Source organism: Curcuma longa, chromosome 4, assembly GCF_044706935.1.
Source record: "Curcuma longa cultivar G26 ecotype Majalengka, Jawa Barat chromosome 4, ITB_CL_G26_1.1, whole genome shotgun sequence".
In the NCBI taxonomy this organism is placed as follows: domain Eukaryota; kingdom Viridiplantae; phylum Streptophyta; class Magnoliopsida; order Zingiberales; family Zingiberaceae; genus Curcuma; species Curcuma longa.
In genome coordinates this window covers 8751976-8767446 of record NC_133864.1, presented here as the reverse complement: position 1 = coordinate 8767446, position 15471 = coordinate 8751976, and the positions used below count along the sequence as shown (strand labels likewise).

Sequence of the window (15471 nt, the reverse complement as noted above, 5' to 3'; positions counted from 1 at the left end):
TACATATCTTTAACTAAATTTCAAAGTTCACCATCACCAAGATGGAGGCTCCAACTTCTTTATGCTCGTTCTTTAAGTACAACAATCAAACTTAATATTCTTCCAATGATCAACAATGAAAAGCTAGAGTTGTACATTTAAGACCAGATTATCAATTAATACAGATTAGTTAGGACTTATTATCGAATATTAAAATCATTTAATTGGATCTAATCACATTAAAGAAATTAAGATTCTTCAGCAGTTCCTACCAAAGACAAATAATCATAAATTTACTAACCACCTACTCACCAAAAAGCTAGACAATCCAAGGTCCATAGTTAAGACTATCAACATGCTCCATGTTAATAAAGGTAGGTAGACCACTAATCCAAAGGACTAGAATCAATTCAAGATCCTTGGAAATTTTAGAATTCCCACCACCCCTTGAGCTTTATATGAAATTCAAAAGAATTTGGACAAGATTAAAGTTAGTAACAGGATTAATAATTAGAGAAATTTTCACAGATCAAAGTTAACCCAGATCATTGGAGGATGAGGCACTGCCAATTAATGTTAAATGAGGGACATCATTGAAAGACTATACAGATGCAATTACAACAAATCTCTCTCAGAAAAATTAAATAAAGGGCATGCGTCAAAATTGCAGCGAGTCTGTTGATTTAGGTGCTGTGAATAGACACTGAAGCTGAAGTTTTGTTAATCATGGAGCTTTTGATGCCTTCAGAGCTATTCATGCCGCTGCTATCTCCTGAGGATGAGTTGAATTCCATGCTCAGGAGAGCTTGAGCAGATTCCGGTGCTGGATCACCTCCATTTTCAAGATTCCTATCACCAGCTGCTTCTTCAACTGCAGTATTTAGACGGGTTTGAGCTGATTCTAATGCCTGACCATCCCCCAGTTCAAATTTTGAATCCCCAGTTGCTTTCTCCGCTTTGGTATTCTGAGGTGACTTGTCTGAGGAACTTTTTCCAGAAATGGGGGATGTGCCAAGGTGTTCATCAGCAACAGCTGTGGCAACTTTAAAAGCAGTTGATGATGACTTATTAGTGTATCTTGATGGCTGAGGGTGATTGTGCTCGCCCTCATAAGTGATAAGAAGAGATTTTGCATCATGTGACGCTCTCTCGACGTGCTTACGAACAGGACAACCGCTATGAGTGCACCTATAGTAGCTTCTGCATTATATGAAAGGAAATGGATGGTTGTAAAATAACATAAAACAGCAAACGACAAAAGTGGAGCAATTGAGTCAGTACTATTATGAATGTGTTCGTCATGTAGCATGCAATAATAATGAAATGATACACTACCTATGTGAACTTGTCTTGGTTAGCATGAAATACTAGTATATCGCTTCAAGGGTAAAAATCTAGTTCAATGTCAGTCTTAGACTCTTGTGCCTAGTTGGCAAAAGATGGTGTCAATGTAGGTCAATGCCCATATGGTAGTAAGAGGTGGTGTCAGCCAGCACCTTCTAGGAGGGGAAGCATTAGGCCAACAGAGAAGGCATCTCTTGCAATCCATCTTTCGAGAACCACATGGCATTAAAATTATCTCATTCATTTAGAGTCAGCAAGCTCTCAGGATTTGATCATTTGTTTATGATACATTCTAGTTCATAGAGCATCAGCACATTGTGCACTTTGTGAAAAGTCATTTATCGATCTCTTAGGCCCAGTTTCCTAGGCACAAGGATAGAAGGGGAAGGGGAAGAGGAGGGAGGGAAAGGCTTACAAAATTGTACATGGAGCTTGTGTCATTCCTACATTTTCTTTGGTCATTTTCCCTGCCCTCCCCCTCTCCCTTCTATGTTTCCACCCCAAGAAAACTCAACCTTAAGGGATTGTTTACTTGGATAGAAAACTGAAAGGATAGATTATAAAGAGAATAGATGTTTAGAATTTTCTATCCTTACTACTGAAAATAAAATAAAATATTGGATAGAAGATAGATTTCTCTATTCCACAATTTTGGTTCCACCCAAATTGGATGAAAACTAAAGCTCACCCTTACCAAAGGATATCCATTTGTGACTCCTTGCAAAAAATAATTACCCAATTACTGTTTGTGAAATAATCTCCACTTATGACTACAAAATGCTAGCAGACCTAGTGAGCACTGAACTCACAATCATTGACCTCATTATCAAACCTATACGATTAACTTGTGAGCACCAACATAAGTTAATCAAGCCGATTGAGCAAAGATCAGGTGGTTTAAAGGAGCCAAACTAGAAAAATGGGCTGCTCTAGCTGAGCAGGCCAACCAAGCTCAATGGATCGGGCAATTTGGATAGGCTAGAAGAGACAAAAAATCAAATCAAGTGAGATAGATCAGGTGAGCTAATCAAATTGATCAGGTTAAACTAGGCCTGGTGGACTAATAGTCAGTCAAATCAAACAAGCTGATCAAATCAAATGGGCTGGCAGGTTGGACAGGTTAGGTGAGTCAGGTGGGTCAAATGGGTCAGGCAAGTCAACCAGGCCAAGCAAATTGGGTGGGTTGAAGTTGATTGGGATAAATGGGCTGATCTTGACAAATAAGCCAAGCAAGACAAAATGGTCAGGTGAGTAGAGCAGCCTAGGTGGATGAGCAGGGCAAGCAGGCTAAGTTAATCTTATCGAGATGAGCAAGCTGAACAAGTGCCGTGGAAAACCGAGACACTTGGTCGGGTCAGGTAGTTCTTACAAATTAATTGGCTTAGATGGGCCAAACAGTTTGAATGAGTCAAGTGGATTGAATGGTTTTAAACAAGATGAGAGGGGTGGTTCAGACAAGTTGATTGGGTTGCATAGGCTAGGCTTTTCAAACAAACCAAATGGGCCGCAAGGGCCTAGATATCCGTTAGACTTGGTTGTCTGAACAGGTTGTGCAAGCCAACCAAATAGGATGGATCAAATGAGTATGTCGAATGTACGAGTCATTCATTCATTTAGTTTACCATCCATTTATCATTTCTTATCCATTGGAGTAAAGTGAAAATATAAATTAAACTATTAATCCAGCTATTTATCCATCCACTAAAGAAAATTCATCCCTCTATTTTTTTCATCCCTCTGGGTAAGCATATCCTAAAAGAGATCCACTAAAAAGTGAATTAATAATCAAGAAGTGTACTGCCCATCTCGAGTTTCAATATATACAGACAAACTGAAGCTTAACCTAAAAGAAAACCACTGTAATATATTAACAAGCTACATTCTTCTTGCAGTACATAATTCGGTAGCAAGACAATTAGAACCTATGGAAATGGTAACTTGCATTACATCAATTTAATGTACACGTTCACTAATTTTTTTTAGACTATCTTGATTACACATTTAAAATGTTACAAGCATAGCAAATATGGAAAAGCCTACAATTTAATATAGAATTAAATTTATCTTTAAACTGATTATAGCACATCATTTTTTGTTGCCTTATAAAATGTAATGAAAGAAATATATATAGGTGATACCAGAAGCCTATGCTACACTATAAATATTAGCAGATATGATAACGTATTAGAAAGATATTCTACACTTCTAAAACTAACAATTCTTTATTACATAAAAGTTTTCACCTATCCATTGTGGAGCGGCTACTATTGCAAACATCATTTATTAATATTAATGTAATTCTTTGCAGAAAAACGAGATTTCGTTTTAAATCTAAAAAAAAAATACATTAAATCATGCATTTAGCCGACCCCACCTAGTGGGATAAGGTTTGGTTGTTGTTTATCAAATCATGCATTTCTAAAGATTCCCTTATAAAGAAGTTGTAAATATATCCTAAAAATTCAATAACTGTAGAATCAATTATTAAGAATGATGATTCAAACTTCACTATATATTCAGCATTAGTGAGTCCCATTCTATCATTTTCAAGTTAAAAAGAATAGTAAGACCGCCAATAGTAAAACATAATGTTGTTCTATTTTATGAGATTTGACTTAGTAAGGTAGCATATCCCACTAGAAGATTTGCGTGACAAAATTTTCTTACATTTCTTACATTCGATTCTTTGCCAACCCCACTTAGTGGGATAAGGATAGATTGTTGTTGTTCTTACATTCAGTTCTTTCTTCATTATTTTGAGCAATAATTTCTCAAAATTCTGGAACAAAACTTATGTCTATTATTGGTGCAATCGGTTTTGATGATGGCACGTGTATGCAGGAAATGGTCACAAGGTAAAAGAAGAAGCCCTGACAGCGAAAGGGTGATCGAATGTCTAGTAAGGAGGAGTTCCGGTAAATCAAGGGTGATCGGATACCTGCCAAGAACAAGTTCTAACAAATCAAGTTGATCTGATGCTTGGCATGACAAATACTCGACCGATGGAAGGCTTGGCAAGTCGAAGAAGATTCCATTTAAGGTCCTAGAGAAGGGTTCTCTCCAATGATCGACTTGGCAGAGTTTATTTGTGCAACAATGAGCAGAGTAAACATGTAATCATGGGGATGAAGAACTAGAATAGGCACGAATGAAAGCCTTCAAATTGGCTTCGTCACCATTCCAGTCAATTGAATAAAACTATTAATCTACTGCTCACTGAGTGAGCAGATGACATGATTTAGAATGTGACAGTCGACTCAACAATGAACTGATGATGTATAAGTCAACTGCACTATCCAACTGAGAAACATACTATTTGTTTTTAAACATTCTGTTTAATCGTCTCTTGAAAAGCATTCGTCTAGTGATTATTTTGAGTCGACTGGAGTAATAGTTAATTTGTTGCAACGGAATTGTTAATTTATTGTAACAACAGATAGCAGTCAACTGATAATAGGAGCAATCGAGTGATGGTAGTTGAATGGTTATAACGGAATGGTTTGCTCAAGATAAAGGCAGTCGACTAATGGAAGGAGCAGTCAACTGATGGAACGAACAATCAACTAAAATAACAGTTGGAGCAATTATCCAACAATGGCCAACAGTGAACGATCGACTCATGATTTAGGAACAGTTGACTTATGCAGGGCGACAAATGATTCTAGAGACTTCTTGAAAGCTTGCGCCAAAGCTATAAACAAAAATTCTATGAGGTAAGAAGAGGAACTTTTCTAAAGCAACTATACTCTGTCAAACTCTCTAGTAAAGCTCTCTTTACTTGTAATTTTTTTTCTTTTGTACTCAAGGATTGTAGGGGTTTTTCCACCTTCGTTAGAGTTTCAAGAAGAAGAAAATTGGTAGATTTCATATTGTGACCTGAAAGGTCATAGCATGGAGTAGGAACTTAGAAGCTACTGAACCATGGACAAAAATCAAGTTAGCATTGCCTCTTCTTTTGTGTATTTACTTAATTGTTTGAATTTTATGTTTTAATTTCCTTCTTGTTAAGTTGTAAATAAGACTATCCCCCCCCCCCCCGCCCCCCCCCCCCCCCCCCCCCCTCTACCTTCTTTTCAATCGAGTTAACTAAGGAAGCTAGGTATAACCCACCCACCCCCCTCCCAATCTAGACCCACAAGAGTACCCCCAAATAGTGTTGAAGGACTATTTGCACACAGGTTGATTCGTTAACATTTCATGATGAACTAATTCTAAAAAGTTAAACTCTGACCATTTTTCCGATAAACAAAAACAACAATAACCAACTCTTTATCTCACTAAGTGGGGTTACATGGATCATGCTATATCATTAGACTCAATCCCCTACTATATTGTCATCTACATTTAAATGAATTTTATCTTATTTTATCATTATTAATCAAGTTTTTTTTATTCTCTCTTTTCCGTGTGTATTAGTCATAATCTCACATCGCTTAACTATGGCATTTATTATTCGCCTAAATATATGTTCATACCATCTTAAACGTGTCTCTTTGAGTTTTCCCTGGATAGCCACAATCTGAGTTTCTCACTGACGTTCTCATTTCTTATCATATTCATCCTCGTATACCCATACATTCACCTTAACATTCTCATCTCTATGACTCTCATCTTTTGCTTCTGTGCTCACTTCATAGCCTAATATTCAATACATATAACATATCAAGTCTAACTGCCGTTTTGTAAAACTTCCTTTTAACCTTTAGACTATCTTGCGATCATAAAAAACATCTAACGTTCTCCTCCATTTCAACTATCTTACTTGTATTCTATGTAAAACATCTCAATCATCCTCCCCATCCTTTTACAAAAAAGCATCATAGATACTTAAAGCTAACTCATCTTCTTGTAGTTTAACCATTGTCTTACTACATCTACTGCTAAACTTAAATTTCATATATTTTGTCTTTACTAAACTCAAAACCTTTTGCTTCCAGTGCTTCCCGCCAAAATTCGAGCTTAGTATTTACTACTTCACATATCCCATCGACCAAAACAAAGTGATATACAAGCAACATGCACCATGATAACATATCTTGAATGTATCTAGTAAGTTCATTCATGACTAGCGTAAAAAGATATAAACTTAGAACTTATCTTTGATGTAACTTCATCTTTATAAGAAACATTTTGGTTAATCTGCCTAGAGTCTTCGCTCTTATCATTACATCCTCATATATATCCTTGATTATTTCAATAAACGCTATGCAAACACTTTTTTTCTAGAATTCTCCATAATTTCTCTTCAAATTTTATCATAAACTTTTTCTAGGTCAATGAATACTATGCGTAAGTTTTGTTTCATTTCATGAGTTTTGTTTCATGATACTTTTCAATCGGTTGTCTGTTAGCTTCTATCATCGACCTTTAGACATAAATCCAAATTGATTTTTGATCACCTTGGTGTCCTTAATTTTTTTCTATTATTTTTTTCAAAAATTTAACTCTGCCCATGACGAATTAACTCTGTCATGGACGGTTCCAAGTCCGGATAAAGGAGGGTTGTGTTAGGTTGCCAACCAATGTTAAACTAAGACAAATGTTCAATGAATGAATCTATTAAACTATTGAGCTAATGCTAGATTGTTCTCCGGAAGGAACGTGTTGTAAGGCCGACCTCACCTAGTGGGATAAAGCTTAGGTTGTTATTGTTATTGTATTTTCTTCAAAAGTTTCATGATATGGCTCATTAACTTAATGCCCTTACAATTACACAATTTTATGTCAACTTTATTTTTATAGAAGGGACTAAAGTATTTACCCTCTAATAATCATGTATTTTCTTCATTTTCAATATAAGATTGAATATCATAAGTCCTTCAATATCCCTAGGCACTTCCAAACCTCTATTGGAATATCATCCAATCCAATTTTTTTTCATTTTACGTCCTAATTAACAATTTTTAAGCTAAATTGGCCACCTAAACCTTATTAAAAAGTTAATGAAAATACATTTTTCCTCATCCATCACTAACCTTATTTGATTCATCTTTAATGCATTTTATTTGGGTAAGATCTTTTATTTTCCTCTCTCTTGCTTAACCTATTCTATAGAAAACTAATAAAATTAATAATACAATGACCATTAAATTAAAATAATAAAATTTAAAAAATATAATTATACCTCACAAAGAAGAGTAGACAACCTTGATAAAAGTTAGGGCATGATGTTGGTGACAAAAGCATAAAATATAGTAAAAATAATTAAAAACTTAGAAGAGATTAAAAGAAAATTAGAGATACCATAAGAGGATGAGAATGCAAGTACAATAATTCATAGTTTAGATGAGAATGGGAATGTATGAGGGATGGAGTGAAAGGGTATTTGTAGAAGAAAAAAATGATTTTTATAATTTTTTAAGAATATTTTAGTAGTTTTAGAAAATAATAACATTATGTCTTTATGATTTTAATTTTTTTTAACCATTTAAGCTCGACACATAGGCCAACAATACACTACATTAGTTCATCCCTCCCAATTGCTTTAATATTTTATCCCGGTACTCCATTATGATAGTTGTTGTCACATGAAAAGGAACTTCTTACTTGTCACCAAAAAGAAAGATATTTTTGCATCATGTTTTTCTCCATTATCAGTTAGAGAAACAACATGTGCCCTTGCCCTAATAAAGATCAAATGACCTCCTTGAGAGTGGACGGTGTTTTACTGTCATCCACACCTCTATTTTGTATCCATTGAATCTAATAAGGACATCACAGTCATCCTCACTCAAGATTTCTGAGGTCCACGGAGAATATCCTAGCAGCTAGCATACAGGATGCTTGGACAAAGGCACTGTCCCAAGCTGAGTATATCTATGCATCATCTCAAGTGCCTCTGTTCCCAATGCTTAGTTGCATAAATATGGTGCCAACTCACAAGTCAATTCACCGAACTATTGACAACATTGTACTGAATAAAGACGACTTATCCACATAACTTAATGTGGCAAGTACAAGTTATCAATGGAAGCATAAATGTTGCCAAACATACTGTTGTCCTCAACAATTTAAAATGCTATTTACATCATTTGACATTTGACACTTGTCGGAACCTAACTTATGATATTGCATGAATACACCACTAGGTGCTCTGATAGAGAAACATTGTAAAGGTTACCCATCTCAATATATATTAGCCCACATGGAAGGTCCATCAAAATGCTTGACCAAGCTCGAACTTAAAAATTAGATTTAAAATCTATTGAATAGAACCGATCAAACATATAACATGCCTGAACTCAATTTACTAGCAGTAGAGTAATGCAGATTCAACCTGTTGTCATATTCTAAGTCACAATGCAGGAATAGTGTGGAACCCTAGGTTCTTTCAATAGAGACCTGATAAACTAAATCATAGATTTTTTATCAGATTATCTATAACTAAGGGTCCTAGTCCAAGTGATGCAATATCGAACCAAGATGTGTATTAGCATGCATGGAGGTTTCATTGAGGTACTACAATAGTCATCACCACTAACTGGGAAAGATTACTCTTCTATCATCTATATTAAATTCCTATTGTTTATTGGCCAAAACATGTTCAGATAAACCATCAGAACCAAGTAAATCATTTACATATGTAAAATAATTAGATGATGGAAATTGGATGATTCTTCTATTCACTGATGGTATTATTATATAGATTAGTATTTCACAGCTGTAATTGATACCATATTTGGAATGTCATAGCTGTGGTTGACAAACATATGTTGAAGATACCTCAACTATCTGTCAAGATGGATCATTAGACATTGCAAAAATTTCTAATTACCGACTAAAGCAGATAAGAGAGAACACTTGGCCCCAAGGATGATCTGCGGAAACTTCGGATGACAAAATATCTGACAGGGCCAACAAAATTAAAAATTTGGATTAACAGCTAGCTCCAGATCAGACAGCTCACCTTGACCTATGGATGGTCTATGCATTTTTATGTAATGGCGAAATGTATAAGGAACAGGTAATGATAGAAATAAATATTAAGCAATAAATTTTGAGGGATGGATGCATGATAAAACCAAATTGTTGTAATAGAGTTTATTGATAAAGTGGCCCTATATTTCTGTATAAGTTCTCCCTTCATTTTTGTCTGCATTTCTTAGCCTCTCTAATCTCGCATGGGGAGGACCCCATTAAATAATTATAGTAGCTTGGATTGAAGTGCAATTGGACCAATCAAATGTATATTTTACTCATTGAAGACATGTTGACTTTGTCATCATCCACCTGAATCATGATATATTCGCACTGGAGACAAAATGATTAGACATCTGAAGAAGTTCAGCAAAAGACATTTAGTAGAGCAGATGAAGAAATTTAAAAGTTAAGTGCATCTCTCTGAGGAAGAAGACATGGATCAGGAAAGCAAAAATTTTGGGATCTTATCAATCGCAAGGAACATAGAAGGTGATGGCAGCCAGAGGCAACAATCCTCAAGATTAGAGAGGAGGCTGTCAGGGTAGACTGTGGACAGGGGCAACAACAATCTGGCCAAAGTGGCTTCAAAGCTAATGAGGCTATTGGCGGTTTCCTATTGTTGAAATTGTAGGCTTTAAAAGTGAAAAAGAAGAGATAGCTGAGCACAGAATAGAATCGCCTCCATGGTAGCCATGAGATTCTATCAGTGAGGAAGAGGCAACTGTGAGATTCCAAGAAACTACAGTAAGATCAATTAGAATACATAAATAGTGTAGGAGAGGCATAGAGCAGGCATGGGAGAAGCTGTGCGGCAACTGGAGCAATTGCCAGAGGAGCAGACCAGTGGCATATGGACCAAGCGTAGTATGAGTGCACAGAGAGAGGCTATATTTATAGAGAAGGGATCAAAGTCCGTTGAATCATCAACAAAGTAGCAGATTTAGCAAGATAAGTCAACCCCTAGAATAGTATCAAATAAGAATGAGAGAATTAGAATCCACCACCTTAGAGGGCTGATATCATTATATACATTTCATCTTGTATAAAAATAGTATTTACACAACTATAAATGAATACAATATTTGGAATGTAATAGTTGTGATTGGCATCAAGATCAAAGAATAGGCTGGCAATCGTTGTCTCTTAGTCTTAACAATATAAAACCCAATTCACCAGCATCTCCCTTTGAAACACCAGTCTCATAGCTCTCATAATATGATACACACTAAATTAGGCATGCTATAAAAAAGTGTAATGACTAATAAAAGCATACATTGAAACAAGTCAAGGAGAAAAGACATTGTCAATGAATGATACAAAAATGTTAGGTGGCAAAAAAAGAAATATTTTTGAAGGATCAAGTAACTGTTTTTTGTTATAATTTAACATATCAAAACAGGCCTTGTAAAGTGTTGTATACTTGTACCTTGGATTACTATTTCCCTTCACAAACTTTTGTCCATATTTGCGCCACCTATATCCATCATTCAAATGTCTTGCATCAATCTCTGTTTGTACAACATATTCACGAATTGTTTTTTGAATTGGTGTGGATGAACAGTTAGAATTTTCACTAAGCCTGCAGAACAAGCCAAAGAAAAATCAAAACCAACACAAGAGAACTACACAAATATTGATGAATTGCTTGCCTTCGCTTTGGATCTGGTTCATCATAAATATCTTCTTCACTCTTAGTCCCAGCATCAAATTCACAATCACTAGAGCAGTACAGCTGTTGTTTAGGAGTTTCAGTGCTAAGATTCTGTTCAGTCATAGATTGAGGATCTGGTTTGCCAGGTTCAGTGTTTGGTTTTTCTAAATTTTGACTCTCAAGAGGGATTTCACCAGACTGAGGTCCTCTATCTCTTATGTACCTATGCTTTTGAGGTGGATCGTGGTTGTGTTTACCTCTATATATCACTTCAATAATAGCACCATCTGGACAATGTACAACCTTCTTCTTAGCTGAGCAATTGGAACCTGTGCATCGATAATAGCTTCTTGCATTCTCACTACTCTTCACTTGCTTCTGCCCATATTTTCTCCAGTTATAAGCATCTCCATAACAATTCTTCACAACATAGAAGATCCATTTTAGTGCAAATCAGAGAAGAAAATGAGTTGTTGCTTAACAAATTTTTACCTTGGGAGTTGGTGGGGGCACTTGTTGTAATGGCGTGGGGTTGACAAAAGTAGATAGCATAGCTGTGGATGAGTTCAATGCAGATGGCCATGGTGTTTGCGGTTCCATCTGTTTTTCCACTGTGACAGTAGCCAAAACAGTTTGATGGGTCATTGCAAGCTGCCCCTGTAGTTGAACAATGGACACAGAAGAAAAGACATGTCAGTATCAATATAGAGATTAAAGTACACAATGGCATTTCTAGTATATTATTTCCCAAAATTATCTGAAATCACAGTATTATTTGAAACCTATTAATAATTCAATAAAATTCGAAATTAAAAGAAGACCAACACAAGGAATATCCTAAATGAAGCTTGCAGAAAGTTTTAACATGATAAACAAATTTGCCATTATTCATATGTTAGTGATCCGTGAATAAGGGGATAGTTTGAGGGTACTAGTGACAAAAAAGGACAATCCGGTGCACGAAGCTCCCAAATACAAGGTCTCGGGGAAGGATCGTACCACATTGGATCTATTATATACAGTCTTATCTTGCATTGCAAGAGGCTGTTTTTGCGATTTGAACTCTTGACCACAAGGTCACATTGCAACAACTTTACCGTTGAACCAAGATTTCTCTTCTCTCAGAGTACTAGTGATAGCTCCCTAAAATCCTTTTATGAATTGTAATGATCTCTCTGACGAGTACTTTGATCAAATAGTCAACAAAATGTTATATTTCCAAAAACATTAAGGTTAAGGTTTTGCGAATTGTCTACTTTTACACAATACTAATAGGGTTCAAACTGAAGATGTGGGCCATATTAGATTGTTGTGGGTCATCCATGTGAATATGTAAACTATAGGGTACATTTGTAACATCTCACCTTTATTAATAACATATAGTATCAAAGCCATAGCCCATCTATGCCAATCATCCGCATAGGCTCTTCTCTCTTCACGTGAGGTGAGTCAAGCACGCCTCGCCTTCTCCAAACTATTGTGCTAGATGTGACTTCTCCAAATTGTCACTCGCCCATCCATTTCTTCTCCAAACATGATGCGGCCTCTTCAAACATGGCACACCCTCACGAACTTCACATCGTCTCACCCTTCTGCCTTCAACGAAACCATATGCATCTTCTCCGGACGCGACACAACCTCTCTATATGTTACACCGTGGCTATCTCATTCCTCCACCATAGTGGTGAAGTATCTTTGGTCGATTGGAGGCAGACAAAATATTTCCCACTTATAAAGCTTTTTGGAGAGTTTAAAGTTGTGTATGGATTGCACGAAGACATCCTAAAAGCTCCTCCAATCTTGTGTCAGCTATGCTAAAAGCTTCCGAAGGCATAGATAAGGTTGAAGGCTCAACTCAAGCACCTTAGGCATTCTCTTTTAGCTTTGCTTTTCATTCTAGTTGCAAAGAGTGAATTAATTATACAACATCCAAGCTCACGTGGGATTGTAAAGAGGTTTACCCCATTACTTCTTGTTAATGGGTTGGTTATGGAGTGACTCATCATATGAATCATAGGTCGTGGATTAGGAAGAGGATCTAAACGAACTTTATTAGCTTTGATTGCTAATGCTTTTATATATTTATGTTACATACTCTTGACACAAACAACACATAAGCACACACGTATTCAACTACTTCATTGTGTTTGTGTAAAAAAAGAAAAATCAAATTAGGTGATTCGGCTATACATCCCTCCACCTCTAGTTGGGTCAAGCTAAACCATCAACAATCCTACAAAAATAACTATGATCATGAGTCTATTTTGTTGTGTCGGTTGCACTCTTAAATGTCAAACTCTTCCTCAACCTCCTTGATGCCTTTTGTGAAGACTATTCTTGCTATTTTAGGGTCTATGACCATCACGATTGAGAAATTCAAAAGAAAGAATTATGTCTTCTATTTTGTCACCATTCGCATATAGTTTATGGATCAAGATCAACTAGAGCGCCTCACTATTTGAGTTGTCGAGATCACTGAATCTAATAGTCCATCGTTGGGTCTAATCATCCAATGCAAAATAAAAATATAAAGCCATAGTACTAGCAACAAGTGAGCTTATTTAGGTTAAGCATTTGATGATGAAAATCGGACAAACTATAGCACAACCTATGAAGTTAATGTGACAAACAAAGTACAATGCATATCGCCTCAAATCTAAGACATTATATTGAGATTGATTGTCATTTTATTAGAGAGAAAGAGTAATCTAGTGAGATTATTATTTCTTTTGTTAGTTACAACAATCAATTGGTAAATTTGCTAAACAAACCAATGGGGCTTAAAGTTAAATATATTTGTAATAAGTTTAGGCTCTCTAATACATTTAAACCAATTTGAGGGGAGTATTGTGCAAGGTTCAAAATCTCAAGTTATGATGAAGTTTCAACCTTCGACCGGAATGATAATGTTCAAGTATCATATCAACATTTCAATGTATGGTATCAATGGAGAATTGAATGGGGAAGGCAAACGAGATGAAAAAGAAGAATAAGAAAAGAACACAACTATTTACCTAACTGTCATACAGAATGCTATCTGTTATATGCAATTTTATATTTTTGACATTGTTTGCATGGACAAAAGCTAAAAATATAACAAACATTATTTCAATTCATCTTGACACATGTTATAGTATGTCAATGAGTGTCAAGCATTAGTATGACATGATACTTATTGACATAATTGAGACGGCAACACATGATAGATTAACTGTGCCAAGCAGTATTGAATTTCGGTAATTTATCACAACAATACATTTCAACCATGCCACACGGCACAATGTAAGATTTAAAATTGTCTTATTGTAAGCCACACATGTAAATATAGACTTTATGGGGTGTATTTGTAACATCTCACCTTTATTAATAAAATATATAAAGATAGTGAGGGGCTACTAGATAGCACTAAGTGGGAATACCTTCCCTTCACATAGATTAAGCAATCAATCATCCTTTACTAGGATTCTAATTTAAATTTTGTGGTATTCCAAACTACAGATTGATCAGTTCCCCCAAGATGAATGAATACTACGAATTAAATCCAACAATGATTAAGTTAAAACTCAGGCAGTCTGCATTAACAAAGGTCAGATCTTTGACCTAATTAATAGCTAAAAAAACAAGAAGCGCCAATGTCACAGTTCAACTAACAGAAGTATCAGTCACAAAGAGATGCGATCAATGAAACAAAGAAATCCTCATCAACATTCAGAGAACAAGGTAACTATATACCCTAGCGAGTTGAGCAAAACACACTGTACAAAAAGAAGGAAAAAAGATCAGGAACACCAACCACGAACCCCTGGGACTCATGGGACTCGGCCAAAGAGACCGGGGCCAAGATACAAGGAACGGAGACCACAGGGACGGTCACGATAGACTCCGAGCGGGGATTTTCTGCCGGTGAGGCCGTGGCCCCCGCCAGGTCCTGCGAGCACAACCGACCCTCAGTACTCGCCGAGGAAGGATCGAGTAGCGGCGGCCCACCCTTCTCCACTCCCCCGTCTCCTCGATCCACTGTCGGAATCTCCTCCTCCACCGCGGAGGAGGATGTGGAGGGAGGAGGCTCCGACGCCGCTTCTCCGCAGGCATTCTCCTCCAGTTCTGAGCTCGGCTTCTCCAGCTCCATCGAAGCTTCTTCGAGATCTGAGCTTGAATTTCAGTGGCCGAAAACACGGCGAGCAGGCGAGGGAAGTGCGGAGGCGGAGAAGGGGGAGGTGCGTTGCGATTGAGAGCAAGGGAGAAAGAAAGGGATTCACTTTTTGACTTGTGAATTCTTTTTAACGGCGTGATGCTGCCGCTATCGACACCCCCGAACAGAAAGTTACGGTGGAGTGAAATTATTATATATATATATAACAAATATGTTTTTATTAAAAATTATATTTATTTTTTTATATCAGATATCCAATTTATATTGAATAATTTTAAGATAAATCATCTGATCCTATATTTTATTCATCAAATAAATTCAAAAAAATATCATTAATTATTCATGTAATGGAATTTTTTATAAAATTGTCTTGGCTATTGATGTTCATATTCATGAATTATCTCAAATTATATTTCTGAATTTC

At 36.3% G+C, this 15471-nt stretch overlaps 1 protein-coding gene across 1 annotated transcript; it reads right to left on the bottom strand.

Annotated features, from left to right (window-relative positions):
* Positions 1 to 483: 483 nt before the first annotated feature.
* LOC141828109 (putative WRKY transcription factor 4) lies at positions 484 to 15119 on the bottom strand. Its single transcript, XM_074715477.1, has 5 exons — positions 14688 to 15119; positions 11387 to 11551; positions 10893 to 11314; positions 10670 to 10822; positions 484 to 1179 (listed from the first exon to the last, which is right to left on the bottom strand). Exons 1-5 carry the CDS (start codon positions 15021 to 15023, stop codon positions 663 to 665), a joined length of 1593 nt encoding a protein of 530 aa, XP_074571578.1. The 5' UTR covers positions 15024 to 15119; the 3' UTR covers positions 484 to 662.
* Between the last annotated feature and the right edge of the window lie 352 nt (positions 15120 to 15471).